Below are 17,399 nucleotides of genomic sequence, written 5' to 3' on the forward strand. Positions count from 1 at the left end.
GGGTGAGAGTATGGACAATTTCAACTGGGGAGTGCGCAGACGTTCTCTGGACAGCCTGGATAAGTGTGATATGCAGATTCTGGAGGAGCGCCAACTGTCAGGAAGCACTCCCAGCCTGAATAAAATGCACCATGAGGACTCCGATGAATCATCCGAGGAGGAGGACCTCACAGCCAGCCAGATCCTGGAGCACTCAGACCTAGTAAGTAGCGGCTCTCCCACTCTAAGAATTGGGAGGCTTATTTTTTGTAACTAATGCAGGAGGATAGTTTCCAGTTGCAGCTAAGGAAACTTTCCACAGCTGCTGAACTAAAATCGGAACTGTCAGGTGGTGTCATATGGGTTCTAGCTGGCAGAGTCTTCTCTGTAGGTTGCAGATGGAAACAAAGACTGGGGTCCATGTGATTCACCCTGAAAGCCACCAGATCTGTTAAGGCCTAGATTTTTCCCAAATACCTTTTATGATTCTGGAATCTTTTTAAAAATTCCCCAGATCTCTAAAGTGTGGAGATATGACAGACATTTTGATGTGATTATCTGAAAATACCTGGATTACTAGCTGCTATGTTTAAGGCCCAATAATGGTGAAATGTGGAAGTTAAAAAATTAAGACATATTAACCAACAACTGGAGAATAATTGGAGCTTTTAAAGAATGGGAACTTCATACTATGTTTAATTTCCTTTGCTTTTTAAACAGATCATGACTCTCTCCCCCTCTGAAGAGACGAATCCCATGGAGCTGCTCACCACAGCCTGTGACTCGACCCCTGCAGAACCTCATTCCTTTAACACCAGAATGTCCAGCTTTGATGCTTCCTTGCCTGATATGAATAATCTGCAGATTTCTGAGGGTTCAAAGGTGAAGAGATTTTAACAATGATGATTTGTACTTCCCTTAAAACCCTTAAAAAAAAAAACACTTCCAATTTTCTGAGAATTCTTAAGGGGTCTCAAGTAGAAAGACTTTATCTTTTTCTTTCTCTCTTTTTTAAAATAATAGAAGTTTGTGCACCTGAGCCTATGTTTTGAAGTTGTTTTACCCCCACAAACTTGAGCAGCCATCTTCTTGGCTGAAAGACTTGATTTGAGGTCTTTTTAAAATGAGACATTTTGCATGAACACTGCTGGTGGATGGCAAAACCAGTGGTGTATGTCTGAGATGGCTGTGACTGGGAAACTGCTGATCTTTGTCATGAATTTTATAAAACAATATGCTAAGCGAGGTGTGGGTGTATGCACATATTTGGGGAATTTTTTCCTTTGTAGGAAACAATTATACAATTTGTACATTGATTCAGTGCTTGCCTTTTGGCATACTATCAGAATTTTTAATGTCAATCACAGTCTTATGCCAGATTCGCACAAAACTCTTCTTGCCAGAGTCTGTGAGGAGAAAAGTAACTAATGGATGTAATTTTCTTAATTAGAAAAAATCTAACTGTATATTTCATTTAAAGTTTATTTTATTAAAATGTCCTGAAAACCATCCACTTGCATGCTATGCCCACATCTATGCCCATCAGTATAGAATTGTATTTCCTTATAGTAGAAATACCAAAATAATCTATTACCGTTAAGATAGAGTCAAGCACTGTCTATCATGAGTTTGGTTATGGTTGTGCAAGTTCAAAAGAAAAAATAAAATCGAAAAAATTTCATAAAAGTATATTCCTTCTGACATTTCTAATGGAAAAATATAATATTGGCTATTCTATATTCTCTGATAGCATAGTAAAAATAGATCAGAAATCTAGGAAAATCTATGTGCTTTAAACCAAGGGCAATCACCAAATTACAATTACCTAAAACTATTGAAGCTTAAATAGTAATTATTTCTAAGATTGCCTCATTGCAAAGGTACTACAATCAGGATTCTTGGAATTAGCAGAGTTCTTTTTTAGCCAAAAGAAAAAAACAAAAAACAAAAAGCCCAGAAAGAAAAGTTGTCTAAGTTAAAATTCTAAGATTATGAAATTAAATTTCATAGAAAAAAATCACAAAATATATGTGCATTTGATATTTCTCAATGTCAATATGGTCATTTTCTCCATTTTTCTATTTTGAATGCTAAAAACATATAGATTTCTCATAGAAAGTGCTACCTAAGGCCAGGCGCTTTGGCTCACACCTGTAATCCCAGCACTTCGGGAGGCCGAGGCGGGTGGATCACGAGGTCAGGAGTTCAAGACCAGCCTGGCCAAGATGGTGAAACCCTGTCTCTACTAAAAACACAAAAAAATTAACCGGTCATGGTGGCGGTGCCCGTAATCCCAGCTACTCAGGAGGCTGAGGCAGAGAATTGCTTGAACCCGGGAAGCAGAGGTTGCAGGTAGCTGAGATCGCACCACTGCACTCCAGCCTGGGCGACAGAGCGAGACTCCATCTCGAAAAAAAAAAAGTAATACCTACGTAATAGATCTCATCCTACCAAGGAAAAGTCGAGTCCCATTTCTGAAGAGCTATCCCTGTTTTTCACTTAAGTTGCATTTCTGCAATGTTTGATATAGCTATGATATTAGAGAAAATAAAATGGATTTTAATAAGGACTCATCCCTTCTCTAATGGATTAAGTGTATGTACACTAATAACCTAGACCAGGCACCAGTGGCCAGCCTCATTGGCAGCACTGTAGTTTTAAAAAGCAGATATGGATAAACCTCTCAAACTCAGTATTTACCAGCAGTTCCTGCAAAGACATGAGATATCTTATTTCCCTAATATATTTTTACCATTCCTGGTAATTTTCCCTATTAATTCTAGAGTCAAAGTATAATATATATATTTTATATACATATTTACACACTGAGTGAGTGGACAGATGTTAACTTGAGATAAAGCTCTAATTCATATACACTTCTATTTTGCCTTGCTTTTGTTTTTGTTTTAAGAAAATGACTCACTGTAACATGTACATCTTTCTTCCTCTCCCTTCTGATCTGTAATCCAGTTGCCTTCCTTCCTCTCCTAAAGAACAATCAGTCCTCCTTTTCCCCCTGGCCCAGGCCCAAACCCAACCTCTTTTTCCATTTTACTTGCTGTGTCTCTTTCCTGCCTCTCACTGATCCTGGTTCTGCCTGCCCTAGAGCCCTTTCATTGTCCTGCTCATTCCACATTTTATAGTCAGGTAAGAGCAGAAACTCATGTCTGCTATCTGTGGAGGGTATTCTCAAGGGTAAAGCATACATGCAAATGGATCTTAGAGGATCCCCTATATGGAAAGACCGAGCAACCCAGCAGGCTCAGGGAAGGACTCTGGATCACTCGTGCATACCACAGGTATCCTGGGCATCTACTGCGCCAGGCCCTGATGATTCTACTTTCCCTTGGTAAAGGGGTTCTATGTTAGAGAATTAACTCTGGATAGGCTTGCTTTAGAAGGCTGGGTTTGGACAATGGAAGGAGTTCTGAATCCAAAAGAAGTGTTTCTTGTCCCAGCTCCAATTCTAAGTATGGACCTGATATTAGACAAGTCCCTTTCCCACGTGGAGCATTGTTTCCTTATCTGCAAAATGTGGAGGTTGGATTGGAGGTCTTGATGGTCTTTTCCAAGTTTAGCGTTCATACCCTATAAGCACGGGCCAAGTATGAAAATCTACTGAGAGCCCCTTTGGGGACCATTATGGAAGAGATTGAAAAGAAGATAAAGAATGAACAGTACTTCAGAGAATTCCTGAGTCCAGCCTAGAAACGGACTATACTGTAGCTAGAAAACAAATGTCCCCATTTCTATCACCATCAGCGTTTCAGTCTCTCTTATTTGTTCCTTAGTTGAACAGGTTGTCCTGTATGTTTTCTTACACATTGGGGGATTCTTTTGTCTTTTTATTCTTCCAGGCTGAAGCTGTTCGTGAGGAGGAGGACACCACCGTGCATGAGGATGATCTTTCTAGTTCCATCAATGAACTCCCAGCAGCTTTTGAATGCAGTGACAGCTTTAGCCTGGACATGACTGAGGGGGAAGAAAAAGGCAATCGGGCACTGGACCAGTTTACCCTGGCGAGGTAATGGAGCCCTTGGCTGATGTGAGTGGTGTGAATGTGCATGGTACATTATATGGCATTCACACTCAAGTTAAGTGTCACAGTTGCACTGCTGGGACATCCTAATAAAGGACTCCAAAGTGACATATATCATGGCAGGCTCTCAGCTGAGTTAGAGTCATCCAATCCCATTATAGGGCCTCGTGTGGAACAAAGAAAGGACACTTACATATGAATTCATAAGGCCAGAAAGCAACGTAAAAAGCAAAGGAAGAGCCTGGAAACATGGTCCAGACCTTGTAAGCTTTGAAGATAAGCAACACTTGGCAAGCCTTGGAAATAAGCTCTTTCCATTTGGAGTTAAAACCCTGGAACAAGAGGCTCTTTATATAGGAAATACCTACTCTTTAAGTGGGTGTCTTTTGGCCTGGTGGCTGATATTTCTGAGACTAGTGAGATATAGAAACAGAAAAAAAAAATGTGAAGAGAAATAGATAAACACCAGAGGTTAGATTAATCCAGCATCTAGAATAAATCACAAATAATAATGCTACAGATCTACTTCAGGAAAAGAAAGTTGAGATCCTAAAATTACTCTTCTGAAAGTTGAAAATAAGAACTAAGTAAAAGCTTCTGATATGCTAGACAAAGGCCTTCTGTTACAGTGAGCAATGTCTGTCCATCAAAGGAAAAGGTTAAGGTAACACCTAGAGAAGAATTTGACCTTTCATTTTTATTCATTATCTCTTCTTTCTTCCTGCCTCTCTGTCTCACTTTCCCTGCGTATCTCTGGTTTCCTTGTCTCCCTCCACCTTTGTCTTCCAGGCATTTGTGCATATGCATTTATTAATACTCTCCCTCCAGAAAGGAAAAATTAGAAGATTCAAAATTTATATAATTTTTCATAATGAAAAATGAAGAATGAAACTGCCAAAGCATAGGACTGTGGTTTACTTTGGGGCATAGCCTCTGTGAAAGTGAGAGGCATTGCTGAAGGCTAAAAGAAGTACCAAGTCTATAGAAAGGGAATCTGAAATGGAGGAATCCCAGAAATTCTAGAGGTGCAAATTCTCTTTCCTCGAATCGTGAAAGAATCCGTGACCTCTTGCCAGGTGCGGTGGCACACACCTGTAATCCTACCACTTTGGGAGGCCGAGCTGGGTGGATCACTTGGGGCCAGGAATTCAAGACCAGCCTGGCCAACATGGTGAAATACTGTCTCTACTAAAAATGCAAATATTTGCTGGGCATGGTAGCACACGCCTGTAGTCCCAGTTACTCTGGTGACTGAGGCACGAGAATTGCTTGAACCCACGAGGCAGAGGTTGCAGTGAGCCGAGATCATGCCACTGCACTCCAGCCTGGGCGACAGAGCGAGACTCAAAACAAACAAACAGACCAAAAAGAATCACAATGACTGCTGAATGAAAGCCAAGTCCCCAAAGCAACTTCAAAAGGAAGAGTGGGTAGAATAGCTACCTCATTTTGCTGACTCTCAGGGTGAGAATTTATAAAACCCGGTATAGGATGAGAAGGACATCACTTCTTGACATAGTCGTTTTCATTTTTTCCAGCTTTGGAGAAGGTGACAGGGGAGTCTCTCCCCCTCCCTCGCCCTTCTTCTCAGCCATCCTTGCCGCCTTTCAGCCCGCAGCCTGTGACGATGCCGAGGAGGCCTGGCGCAGCCACATCAACCAGCTTATGTGCGACTCAGACGGCTCCTGTGCTGTGTATACATTTCATGTGTTCTCCTCCTTGTTTAAGGTATGTGTGCTCACTGAAAGTGCAGAGGACTTAGTTTCTAAGGGGAGCCGGGTAACTTTGAATTTAAGGAGAGGTTGTTCTTCTGTTCTGGGGTTATACTACTGTATTTTCTCCTCCAGACACCCCTAAATTTCCTCTGACTTTGAAATTTCTTCTATTTACCCTTAATCTTGTCATCCTTCTAAACATGGTGTTGATGATTTAGGCTGCCATGAAGTACCTTTCATTCCTGCATCTCTTGGTGTTACTGACATCACCAGTCCTCAGCAGCCATGACATCAGGACCATTAAGGGAATCTTCTGCCAGGCCTATCCTCCATCCCACCCCCCTTTACCTCTCTTTTGTTTTTATTATTTTTATCTTTCCTTTCCTTGTCTTTTCTCATTTCCCACTCTATGAATTCCTTAGCATGCCAGCCATAGCTGTGAACACTTGTTTACTCCCTTGAGTTGCTTTTGAACAGATGAAAAGTCATTCTTGCTGTTGTAGCAGGTTGCTGTGCACTGCAGATTTCGTTTTATGAAATGGGAACATGCCGCCTACTTGGTAGCCCTTAAGAATCAGGCCAGTCTAACTACTGCCTCTCCCGTGTGAACCACAGCCCCACTGTCCATAGTGTCTTTGTGCAAACTGTAATGAATGTCCCTGCCTCCAGAGGAGTGCAGTACCACACCTGGCCAGCAGAGTGCAGGTGGGATTCCAACCCCACTTCCAATCCCTCAGCCAGACACCCTAGCATCTTGCACACAGCTCTCTGTGGCAGTCTCATGTGTGGGCACGCTTAAATCTCGCTTGTTACCTCATAACATACTTACAATGACTGCTTCCCATTAACTCCTCTATGCATCTTTCTGTAAACTTTTGTCCTCCAAATTTCATCAAATAATTGGCAGGGGGAGGAGGTGGCAAAAGAGAGAAACATGCCTTGCTGTGAAGAAACATCAGAGCTCTTTGAAGGCCATTGCAGTTAACTAGACTATGTCTGAGCTTGAAGCAGATATTGACCGTGAAAATGGCAGTGCTGGGAATAATGAGGCCGGGAAGCTACGAAGATGAGGTTGTAGGGGAAGATTTGTTGATGTGGAACTATGGTTACCATATTATAGTTAAAGAGAAAGCTAGTTTAAAAAAAAAATGTATATATATATATATATATATATATATATGTATATATATCTAGATTAGTATTCCTTTTTTTAAAATGCCTAGAAAATAATGAAAATTATACACCAGAATATCATTGTATCTTTTCACGGTAATGATATTTGGGGTGTTTTTTATTTCCTTCTTTTTACTTTTTTTCAATTTCCTATTTTTTTGGGGGGTAGGGAGACAGAATCTTGTTCTGTCGCCCATGCTGGAGTGCAGTAGCATGATCTCAGCTCACTCTGCCTCCCAGGTTCAAGCGATTCTCCTGCCTCAGCCTCCCGAGTAGCTGGGATTACAGGCATGAGCCACCATGCCTGGCCAATTTCCTGTTTTTCTATAATAAAAAATGCTTTTCTTTCAGCATTTTCTTAAGCATATTTTTAATAACTCATTAGACAGAACTCCCACGGATAATGCAAAGGAAAAAAATGGAAAGGAACTATCTAGTTCCAACTTTGAATAGACTTGAATTTTGGATGAATGACCAGACAGAACAGTTAGAATCTAGTTAAACTTGTGTAGCTGTTGAGTTCTGTTGAGTAGCTCATGGAAGACGGACAATAATTTAGTTGGACTGAGGGAAGGAGCCCTCTAATCACCTTCAGGAAGAGCCATGGCCGATGGGAAAGGCAGGAAAATAAGGAATGATATATCAAAAGTGCAAAACTAAAATTATGTCCCTCTTAAATGGGTTGTTAAGGAGTCTTGGGGAGTAGGAGGCTTCATAGGTAAATCTGCCTTAAAATATCATTTCAGCATTTCAGTAGCCAGTGTCACTTGACCTCAGTTCAGCTCTGAGGTCAATGGCATTGCAGCAGGTTGCTGTACATTGCAATTTCTTTTTATGGTATGGGAAGGTGCCTCCTGCTTAGTAACCCTTAAGAATCAGGCCAATCAGCCAGGCACAGTGGCTCATGCCTGTAATCCCAACACTTTGGGAGGCCGAGGTGGGAGGACCACCTGAGGTCAGGAATTCGAGACCAGCCTGGCCAACATGGTGAAACCCCATCTCTACTAAGAATACAAAATTAGCCAGGCGTGATGGGGCACATACCTGTAATCCCAGCTACTTGGGAGGCTGAGGCAGGAGAATCACTTGAACCTGGGAGGCAGAGGTTGCAGTGAGCTGAGATCGCGCCACTGCATTCCAGCCTGGGCAACAAAGTGAGACTCCATCTCCATTTAAAAAAAAAAAGAAAGATAACTTATTAATCTGTTATTCTAGTGAGCAGAAGGTTAGGCAAAACTGAAATAATCTAAGTTAAATAATTTCAAATTCAGGATGACATATGTTCAGTTAACATAAAAGTGAACTCTGCTTTTGAGCCTGGAGGCCCTTCTTATAATCCATTTTTGGAGAATTATATACCAGTAGTGCAGATAGCTACTTGGACTAGCTCACTTGGAGTCTTACTTGTAGTGCTCTTTCAACTTCTTCAATTTACTCTAAGTGAAAACCTAGTAGAAACTTGAATGGGTAAATTAATGTCATGTCTGAGATTAACTTGGGGCTGGAGGAGATGTTAGGCTTAAGACAGAAAACAATTGGCTGCTAAAAGATAAGAATTCTAGAAATACTTTAAACATTAAACCAGATTGAAATTTTAAGGCAAACTACCAGAAAGCTACTATTTGAGGTAAATTTAATGTTAAGGATTGAGAGGCAAAGCAACTTATTAGTTATATTTTTCTAAAAGCTTTTTTTTTTTTTTTTTTTTTTGAGATGGAGTTTCACTCTTGTTGCCCAGGCTAGAGTGTAATGGCACGATCTCAGCTCACTGCAACTTCCACCTCCCAGGTTCAAGCGATTCTCCTGCCTCAGCCTCCCGAGTAGCTGGGATTATAGGCATGCACCACTACGCCCAGCTAATTTTGTATTTTTAGTAAAGACAAGGTTTCACCACGTTGGTCAGGCTGGTCTCAAACTCCTGACCTCAGGTGATCCACCTGCCTTGTCTTCCCAAAGTGCTGGGATTACAGGCATGCACCACGGCGCCCGACCTCTAAAAGCTATTTTTAAAGAATGATTAATAATATATATTTAAGTTTGGCTGTTATGGTCATTTTTATTAGAGTTATTGGATTATTCATGCTTAATTTGACAGTCCTGCACAATACTTTCTCTCTGCCTAGAACGGTCATCTCCCCTTGTCCCTGGGCTACACTCCCAGTTACATTCAAAGCCCTGATTGGGTGTCACTTCAGTTAGTAAAGCCTTCTGTTATTTCTTTCTCCCTTCCCCTGGCATCTCGGGATTTTGTGCTTGCATCCGTTACACTTGTGACTCTATATGATAATAACTTGTTTTGGTGTCTGTCTCCCGTGAAGAGGGCAGGTAAACAGTGCCTTGCTCACCTTGATTTCTGACAGTTTGTAACATACACTAGGTGCTCAGTAAATGTAGGAAGAATAAATGGAAACCTTAAACACACAGCTTCTAACTTCATGTCAGTAGACCAGCGGGTTCATTACCAAGACCGACAGGTCAGCCATGGCCCACAGCTGCGGCCACCATTCAGCCTGACTTCCTCTCCCACCTACCCAGATATGCAGGTAGCATGAGGAAGGCAGAAGGGAGGCCCTGTCTCCACCCTCTACCTGCCTGGCACCTGGCAACCCACCAGTTGAGATGCTGGTGAGACATAAAGAGAAAAGAGTTGTATGGGATGGTGATTTCCAGGTGGAAAAGGAGTACAGTGAAGTCAGACTAGCCTTTGAACCTACCTATGTTCAAATCCCAGTTCTGGCCACTTACTAGCCTGCTAGGCCTGCAGACAGTCCTTAAGTTCTCCAAGCCTCAGTGTCCTCCATCATACAATGGAAGTGAAAACAGTGTCTATGAGTTTTATCTTTCAAAGACTACTTATGAGAGCTCACATGGAGAAACACCTCAAGCCATGCATCTAGCAAGCTGTCAGCACAGGCTGGCTGCTCCCATTTGGCTGCTCTTCCCTATGGTCATTGGCATGTTCTTTGTGGCCCTGGCCCCGCCACAGAGTCTGGATCCTCTGGTGAGAGTCCAGAAGTGACTGACTGCCCACCACAGAGAGTTCTGCAGCCCTGCCTGCACACCATGAGCCACCTCCACTGGGGACTCTCTAGCAACTTCTGAGAGAATACTCAGATTGCAGGAGAGAGACCTAAAGAGAACAAAGTGGCCATAGGAGTGAAAGGCCTCAGATATCCCATCCAATGTCCTCGCAGAAGATGACCCCTTCCCCTGAGAGGGGCTGATGGGCCATTTGTTGTCTGGTAACAGTTAACTCTCTAGGATCTTTCGCCACTCCAGCAGCAAGGCAGTGGGTTCAGGTTTCACAGCATCCACTGTCCAGAGAGCAAAGTGGTTGTGGAAAGAGGGAGAAGAAAGTACTAAAAATTAAAATGCAAATGAGCTGGAAGGTGGGGCCAGGCATGGGCCCTGGGGGGGACTCATTTGGATTTGAATTTCTTTTTCATCAATATATTAAATCAATCACCCTATGAAGCTTATCTGCAATAATAATAATAATATAATAATTTTTTAAAATGCATACCTCCTATTTTGCTTTTTAATGTTACATTTATACTTGAGAACTTTCTCAACCCTGATCAGATGCTATATGAAAGTAATACTTGAAGCAAAATAGGCATTACTAAAATATGCTGGAAATGAAATACATTTCAGACCTGCTTTCTGCCTGTTATGAATCATTTGTCATTTCCTCACAATGTGTGTTTACTGTTTCCCAACATTTCCCTGTAAGTGTGAATACAACGTTTCCGTGTTTGGTTGGATTTTGGAAGAGGTAGGGAGGAGGTAACTGTGAAAATAATTTGGTTTTAAAAACAAGGAAATGGTTTCTGTCGATACAGTATGGACATTTTTCCAAGTGTCTCAGTCATTGTGTTTTCTTCTTGTTACTCATATGTGAGAATGTCATCATCATGTGTCACATAATGTCACCAAATTATATAATGTGTGATGGAATTCACAAGAAAACAAAACTGAATTTACATCCCCTAAATGTCACTGGGTATGGTGGCACACGCCTGTGATACCAGCTACGTGAGAGGCTGAGGTGGGCAGATTGTTTGAGCCCAGGACTTTAAGGCTACAGTGAGCCATGTTTGTGCCACTGTGCTCCAGCCTGAGTGACAGAGCAAGACCCCATCTCAAAAACAAAACAAAACAAAAAACATTGTGCACTAGAAGTTCAGGGGGGTAAAAGTGTTTTTTTGTTTGTTTGTTTTGGTTTTTGTTGTTTTTTTTTTTGAGACGGAGTCTTTCTCTGTTGCTCAGCCTGGAGTGCAGTGGCGCGATCTCGGCTCACTGCAACCTCCACCTCCCGGGTTCAAGCAATTCTCCTGCCTCAGCCTCCCAAGTAGCTGGGATTACAGGTGCACACCACCATGCCCAGCTAATTTCTTTGTATTTTTTTTTTAGCAGAGACGGGGTTTCACCATGTTGGCCAGGCAGGTTTTGAACTCCTGACTTTGTGATCCTCCTGCCTCGGCCTCCCAAAAAAGTGTTCTTGTTTTGGCACTGACGCAGGCACAGTGAATCAGATTCTTCTTAATTATGTTTTTTGTTTTTCCCCTCAGGTAGTATAGGAGGAGCAGTAACCTTAGGAAGCAATCTAGATGATGGAAAGATTGTAAACTTTGGAGTCAGACCCATCCTTACTCATTCACTTACTAGTTGCATGACCTTAAGCGAGTCATTTAACTGTTCTTAACCTCAGGTTGTTCATCCGGTGATGAGGATTAATGAGTGATGTACATTAAGCTCTAAGACAGAATTAGGCTCAGTTGAGACACCTGACCAGACGTGCCCTCAGAGGAAGAGAGGTCCCATTCAGCATTTACTACTTTACTCTTCAGAGGCTCAAATGCACAGTTTCCGTGCTCTGTCTCAAGGAGCTCTGATCTTGGGAAGCAGAAAAGAGTTACGCCTTTTGACCTTTTTCATCTTGTCCACATTGAAGTAATCTCTTTTCACCAGTCTGACAAACACGCAAGGAAAACTCAGACTCTGACTGGCACTAACCACAGCAAAAACAAAAACAGTGTTGGTCAAAAAGATTATACAGGCTGAGCATCCCAAATCCAAAAATCCAAAATGCTCTAAAATCTGAAACTTTTTGAGTGCCAATGTGACACTCAAAGGAAATGCTTAAGTGGTTATGTATCTGCAAATATTTCATGTCTGAAAAAATCCAAAACCCGAAACCCTTCTGGTCCCAAGCATTTCAGATAAGGGATACTCAACCTGCACAAGCATCCACGCATTGGGAAATGGTATTTCAGGAAGAAATGTCCACACTGAATGATTACTTAGTTGATTTAACATAAACATTCATTCTGCTCCCCTCCCCCATTACCCTAAGGACCCATTCTCATGCGATATTTTTATAAAGATTTAAAAGTAGGGTTTTTTCCATTAATAATCGTGTATGATATTCTTGAAAATTGCTGAGAGTAGATTTTAAGTATTCTCACCACCAAAAGTGAGGCAATGCATGTTAATTAGCCCAATTTAGCCATTTCACAGCATACACATATTTTAAAACAACATGTTGTACACAGTAAACATATACAATTTTTATGTCAAGTAAAAAAATCAGGGCCAGACGCAGTGGCTCACACCTGTAATCCCAGCACTTTGGGAGGCCGAGGTGGGCGGATCACAAGGTCAGATCGAGACCATCCTGGCTAACACAGTGAAACCCCGTCTCTACTAAAAATACAAAAAATTAGCCGGGCGTGGTGGCAGGCACCTGTAGTCCCAGCTACTTGGGAGGCTGAGGCAGGAGAATGGCATGAACCTGGGAGGGGGAGCTTGCAGTGAGCCGAGATCGCGCCACTGCACTCCAGCCTGGGCGACAGAGAGAGATTCTGTCTCAAAAAAAAAAAAAAAAATCAGTTAATGTAATTGGAATATAAAAAAAGAAGCTACCCCTCCCCCAAAATATTTTTTATCATATATAAGTTTAACTTGACCTTTACAAATGGTCACTATTTTGCCTTGCAGAATATTCAGAAAAGGTTCTGCTTCCTAACCTGTGATGCAGCCAGTTACCTTGGAGATAACCTCCGGGGAATCGGATCCAAATTTGTCAGCTCTTCCCAGATGCTCACCTCCTGTTCTGAATGTCCTACACTTTTTGTGGATGCCGAGACTGTGAGTATCCCAGTCCTGCTCTGACAGTGAAGGGCCTACGCAACCTACAGTGCAGAACTTCAGGGTAGCATGTTTGCGCTGTGGTTTGTTTTAAAGATACCTTCTGGCCGGGTGCGGTGGCTCAAGCCTGTAATCCCAGCACTTTGGGAGGCCGAGGTGGGCGGATCACAAGGTCAGGAGATCGAGACCATCCTGGCTAACACGGTGAAACCCCGTCTCTATTAAAAATACAAAAAAAAAAAAAAAATTAGCTGGGTGTAGTGGCAGGTGCCTGTAATCCCAGCTACTTGGGAGGCTGAGGCAGGAGAATGGCATGACCCCGGGGGGCAGAGCTTGCAGTGAGCCGAGATCACACCACTGCACTCCAGCCTGGGCGACAGAGCGAGACTCTGTCTCAAAAAATAAAAAAATAAAGATACCTTCAGTGTTGTGAGCAGCACTGTATTGTGATATGACTCTCAAAGGTCTGCAGTATAAATACTGCATATGGCCAGTCCAGGCCAAGGCAGGGCTATTTCATAGAATAAGGAGAAAAATCCACCACCTCTGCTCCGTCTGCATCGTTGGCACCGATCTCTGATGACTCTGACTTTGACAGCTGTGCATATATGGTCAGATAACCTCCTGGAACTGACCTAGCCGGTGCCCATGATGCCAGGTTGCCCAGTCAGATGGGTCTTCAAAGGCAACATGTCAATCAGTTTCCCTACCCCCAAGTCTCTAACAGAGAGTTATTGCCCTCTGGATTTGCCCAGCTCAAACTGCAAATGATGAGTTTAAGGGATAATCAAAACAGTCTCTGGCTGACGGTAATTCATGGCTTTACACATGGAACTCTAACCGTGCGAGACTGACGAGCTCCTGGAGGGTGGGAGTTGTGTGATACCTTTTTTTTTTTAGCCCCCATGATATGACAGAATCATCACATGCTCAGTAATTACTGAGGTTTAGAACCAGTGAGGATGTGCTTTGATTTTAAAAGTCTCTGAAGAGTCAAGTCCTTCCAAGAACCTGTTTGGTGGCTGTCTTATAGCAAAGAATACAATATGAAAAGTCATTCTGTCTTAAATGACTTAAGGTATAGATTAAATACAAAATAAGTTTGAAAGTCTTTTTGGAGGTTTGTCTTCACACTGCTTGGAGTATTATTGGGTGATGACAGTAGAAGTCATGTATAAAATGGAAAACATATCTTAGTGTGGGCCTTTATGAAATACTTGGTATGTCTTATCTGCCTATACTAATATGGGAAAGAATGGACGTTTTCATAGGAGGTGTGCATTATCAAGCTCGGATTCAATTGTAATTGCAGCTGATAGTTGAGCAAAATTCCAAATTTCACAGCTTATTAAAATGGATGACACTTGTACCCCTTAACAGCACTTCTAAATATGCTTCTGTTTTCTGTGTAGCCATGCCTTTGTGTTGGTATCTCTCTAGTTTTAATACCAATTATTTTCCTGTCTTTAGCTCCTTTCATGTGGACTTCTGGACAAGCTCAATCTCTCTAGTTTTAATACCAATTATTTTCCTGTCTTTAGCTCCTTTCATGTGGACTTCTGGACAAGCTCAAGTTCAGTGTGTTAGAACTGCAAGAATATTTGGATACCTACAACAACAGGAAAGAGGCCACACTCTCTGTAAGCTTTTGTGTTTCTATGCATATGCAGTCAGTTAAAACCAAATGAACGCAACCACTCTGAGTTCTTGGGCGGGGTTGTGATTAACCTAAGACTTTCAGACTTCATCTTTTCCTTTGTTAAGGATTACAATTCCAATTTAATGGTGGTAGAACTGTATACAATATTAATTATATTACAAATGGTATCTACAAAAGAGAAATTTTTCAGCATTCACTTTTAGCCCTACCAAGAAATTGGAAAAAAAAATGGGTATGTACTTGATATGTTACTTACCAAAGTTACAACTTTTCTCAGATATTTGAAATTGGTGATTATTTCCTTCCAGTGTTAGCCTCACCCAAAACTAGTTGTGGCAGATCTCCTCCCTGTTCGCTTAGCCACTCTTGGAGGCTGCGTCTGCCAGTCCCCAGGGCTTCTCTTGGCCTCAGCTCTTGCTCTTTACTTTTTTCTTTCTTCATAGATCTAGATCACAAAATGTTAGAGACAGAGTGATCTAGACACCATCCAAGCAAGCCACCTGTTTTCTGACAGATGCACAGGTGGAGGCCCAGAGAAGTCAGTGGTTCAATAATAAGAATAATTAATTGTATGTAGTATGTATTAAGCCCTTCCTATAGTATGCCAGGTACTATAGAAAAAGCAAGGGTTTTGAAGTCAGATTGACTTCAGTTTAAATCACAGCTCAGTTATTTAACGGTTAGTGACCTTGAATAAGTGACTTGCCGTCTCTCATCTCAGATGCATCATCTGTAAGCCCTTGGTAATAATAACTAATTTGCAGGATTGTTGTGAAGATATAACAATTATAATAGTCATGGCAGCTATCATTTCCTGAGTCCCTTTTATGTGTCCAACAATCTGCTAAGAGTTAAATCTCTTAAATTATATCATTTAATGCTCACAACTACCCTGAGAGTTGCTATTGTTACCCTCATTAGCTAGCTAGGAACTGGAAGAGTGGGATTGAAACCCAGAGCTGTGGGATTCAAAGGCCCGTGCTCTTAACCACATCATGATATTGCCTTGAAAACAGAAATAATATCTGTAAACTGACCAGCACAATGCCACATAGAAAGAAAATGTTCATTGTAAAGTTACTGGTTTGGGGTTTGTTTATTGCTATTGCTGTTATTGATGTTATCTTGACCTGCCCAAGGGCAAGAGTTCTAACTCTCCACTGTAACAATTAGCTTTGTCTTCTGTTTCTGTGGCCTTTTACCTGCCACTCTTTTCAGCTTCTCAGTCATCACCCAGTAAAAGTAATCTTTTTATTCTGGTTGGTGAACTAATCTAGCCTTTAATGTCAAGTGTGAACTTCAGTTCCTCAGTGCTCATTGTTTTCTGCTGAAAGGTTCCCTTTCACACCTGTGTTAGTTACTACCCCAGATGCTTAAGACTAGCAGGATCTCTCAGTAGCTGAGCTATTACCATAATAGCCTTTCTTATAGTGAAGGAGATCTGTCCCATAGCAGATGCAGCCACCGCAGCATGACAGAAGTAGGTGTGTCCAAGTCAGGTCATGTTGACCAGAATCACCCAGCCTGTGAGGAAGTATTGGTCCTGTCTTCTAACCCCAATTGTATGGAAGATTTCTAGCCATATATATTCATTTACACATAAATTAGAAACAGTGTGGTGAAACCATTCCCTAGGGCAACACAGTATAATATTGAAATTGTATTTTTAGATGACCATTACTGAACCCATATAAACAGATACTTTTAATTTCCAACAGTTCATCTTTAACCCCCAAATACGACCCTTTTCAAAAAGTCATTACAGCACAATTTCATTTTACTATTATTAGAATGTTAATGAATTTTTTCCTAATGGAATTATACTAAAAATGTTCTCAGAACATTGCTGAATTTACCTATGTCTTTCCCTCTCTTTCTGACAGTGGCTTGCAAATTGTAAGGCAACATTTGCAGGAGGATCAAGAGATGGAGTAATTACCTGTCAACCAGGGGACTCCGAAGAAAAGGTAATAAAAGCCTGTTAGAATGGGTCTCTTGTGTGCTCTAACATTGTGTATTAGTTTTGGTCTACCCAAGAAGCCTGGAACTTGAGAAAAGAAGAGGCGGAATGAGTCACCCCAAACATTTACATGAAACCAACAGAGTAAGACAGAATGCATTCCAGCATGACTGTGTGTTGATGGGATTTGTGGGGAGGTTTCTTCATTTTGGAAAAGTAGAGGTATAAAATAACCTTTTTTGCTGGATACTGTCTAACTATACTAATAATTTCCTAATAAATTTATTCTTAATTCAGATTATAAGGCCAAATTTCATTAATTCTTCACTGAACCACTTAGTTTCTTTAATGAAGGAAGTTTCTCTCAACCTTTCAGCAGTCACTCTAAAACAGATTTTCTCATTTAGAATTGCTACACACCTCAGACCAGTGTGCCATACTATAAAGGAAATTAAAGGACAGAGTAAGAATGGATGAAAATCATTCATTCTGCAGTTACATATTGAGTGCCTCCTGTATGGCCCCATGGAGGACACAATTATGAGCAACAGACAAGGCCTCTGCCCTTGTGGAGCTTCTGATCTTGTCAGCGAGACAGACATTAATGAAACAGTCATATAGCTATTAACTGCAACAAGGACCATCAAGGACAGGAAAGAACAGAAAGCTGAGAGATCACAGAGCAAGGCTGCCTGATCCGATGGGGAGGGCGGCTCTGGGAAG

The 17,399-nt window shown here is 41.6% G+C and overlaps 1 protein-coding gene across 4 annotated transcripts in view; it reads left to right on the forward strand.

The window, feature by feature from the left end:
- The window catches only part of FRY (FRY microtubule binding protein), a 448,961-nt gene that overhangs the window by 414,224 nt on the left and 17,338 nt on the right, over nucleotides 1-17,399 (forward strand). For all 4 annotated transcript variants that reach the window (XM_055096587.2, XM_055096586.2, XM_034936539.3 and 1 more), the window contains 7 exons: nucleotides 2-202; nucleotides 700-861; nucleotides 3,837-4,003; nucleotides 5,557-5,746; nucleotides 12,907-13,056; nucleotides 14,598-14,696; nucleotides 16,600-16,683. In XM_055096587.2, the coding sequence (XP_054952562.1) occupies nucleotides 2-202; nucleotides 700-861; nucleotides 3,837-4,003; nucleotides 5,557-5,746; nucleotides 12,907-13,056; nucleotides 14,598-14,696; nucleotides 16,600-16,683 (1,053 nt within the window). The remainder of the gene's footprint in view (nucleotide 1; nucleotides 203-699; nucleotides 862-3,836; nucleotides 4,004-5,556; nucleotides 5,747-12,906; nucleotides 13,057-14,597; nucleotides 14,697-16,599; nucleotides 16,684-17,399) is intronic.

This window comes from Pan paniscus, chromosome 14 (assembly GCF_029289425.2).
Source record: "Pan paniscus chromosome 14, NHGRI_mPanPan1-v2.0_pri, whole genome shotgun sequence".
NCBI classification, from domain to species: Eukaryota; Metazoa; Chordata; class Mammalia; order Primates; family Hominidae; genus Pan; species Pan paniscus.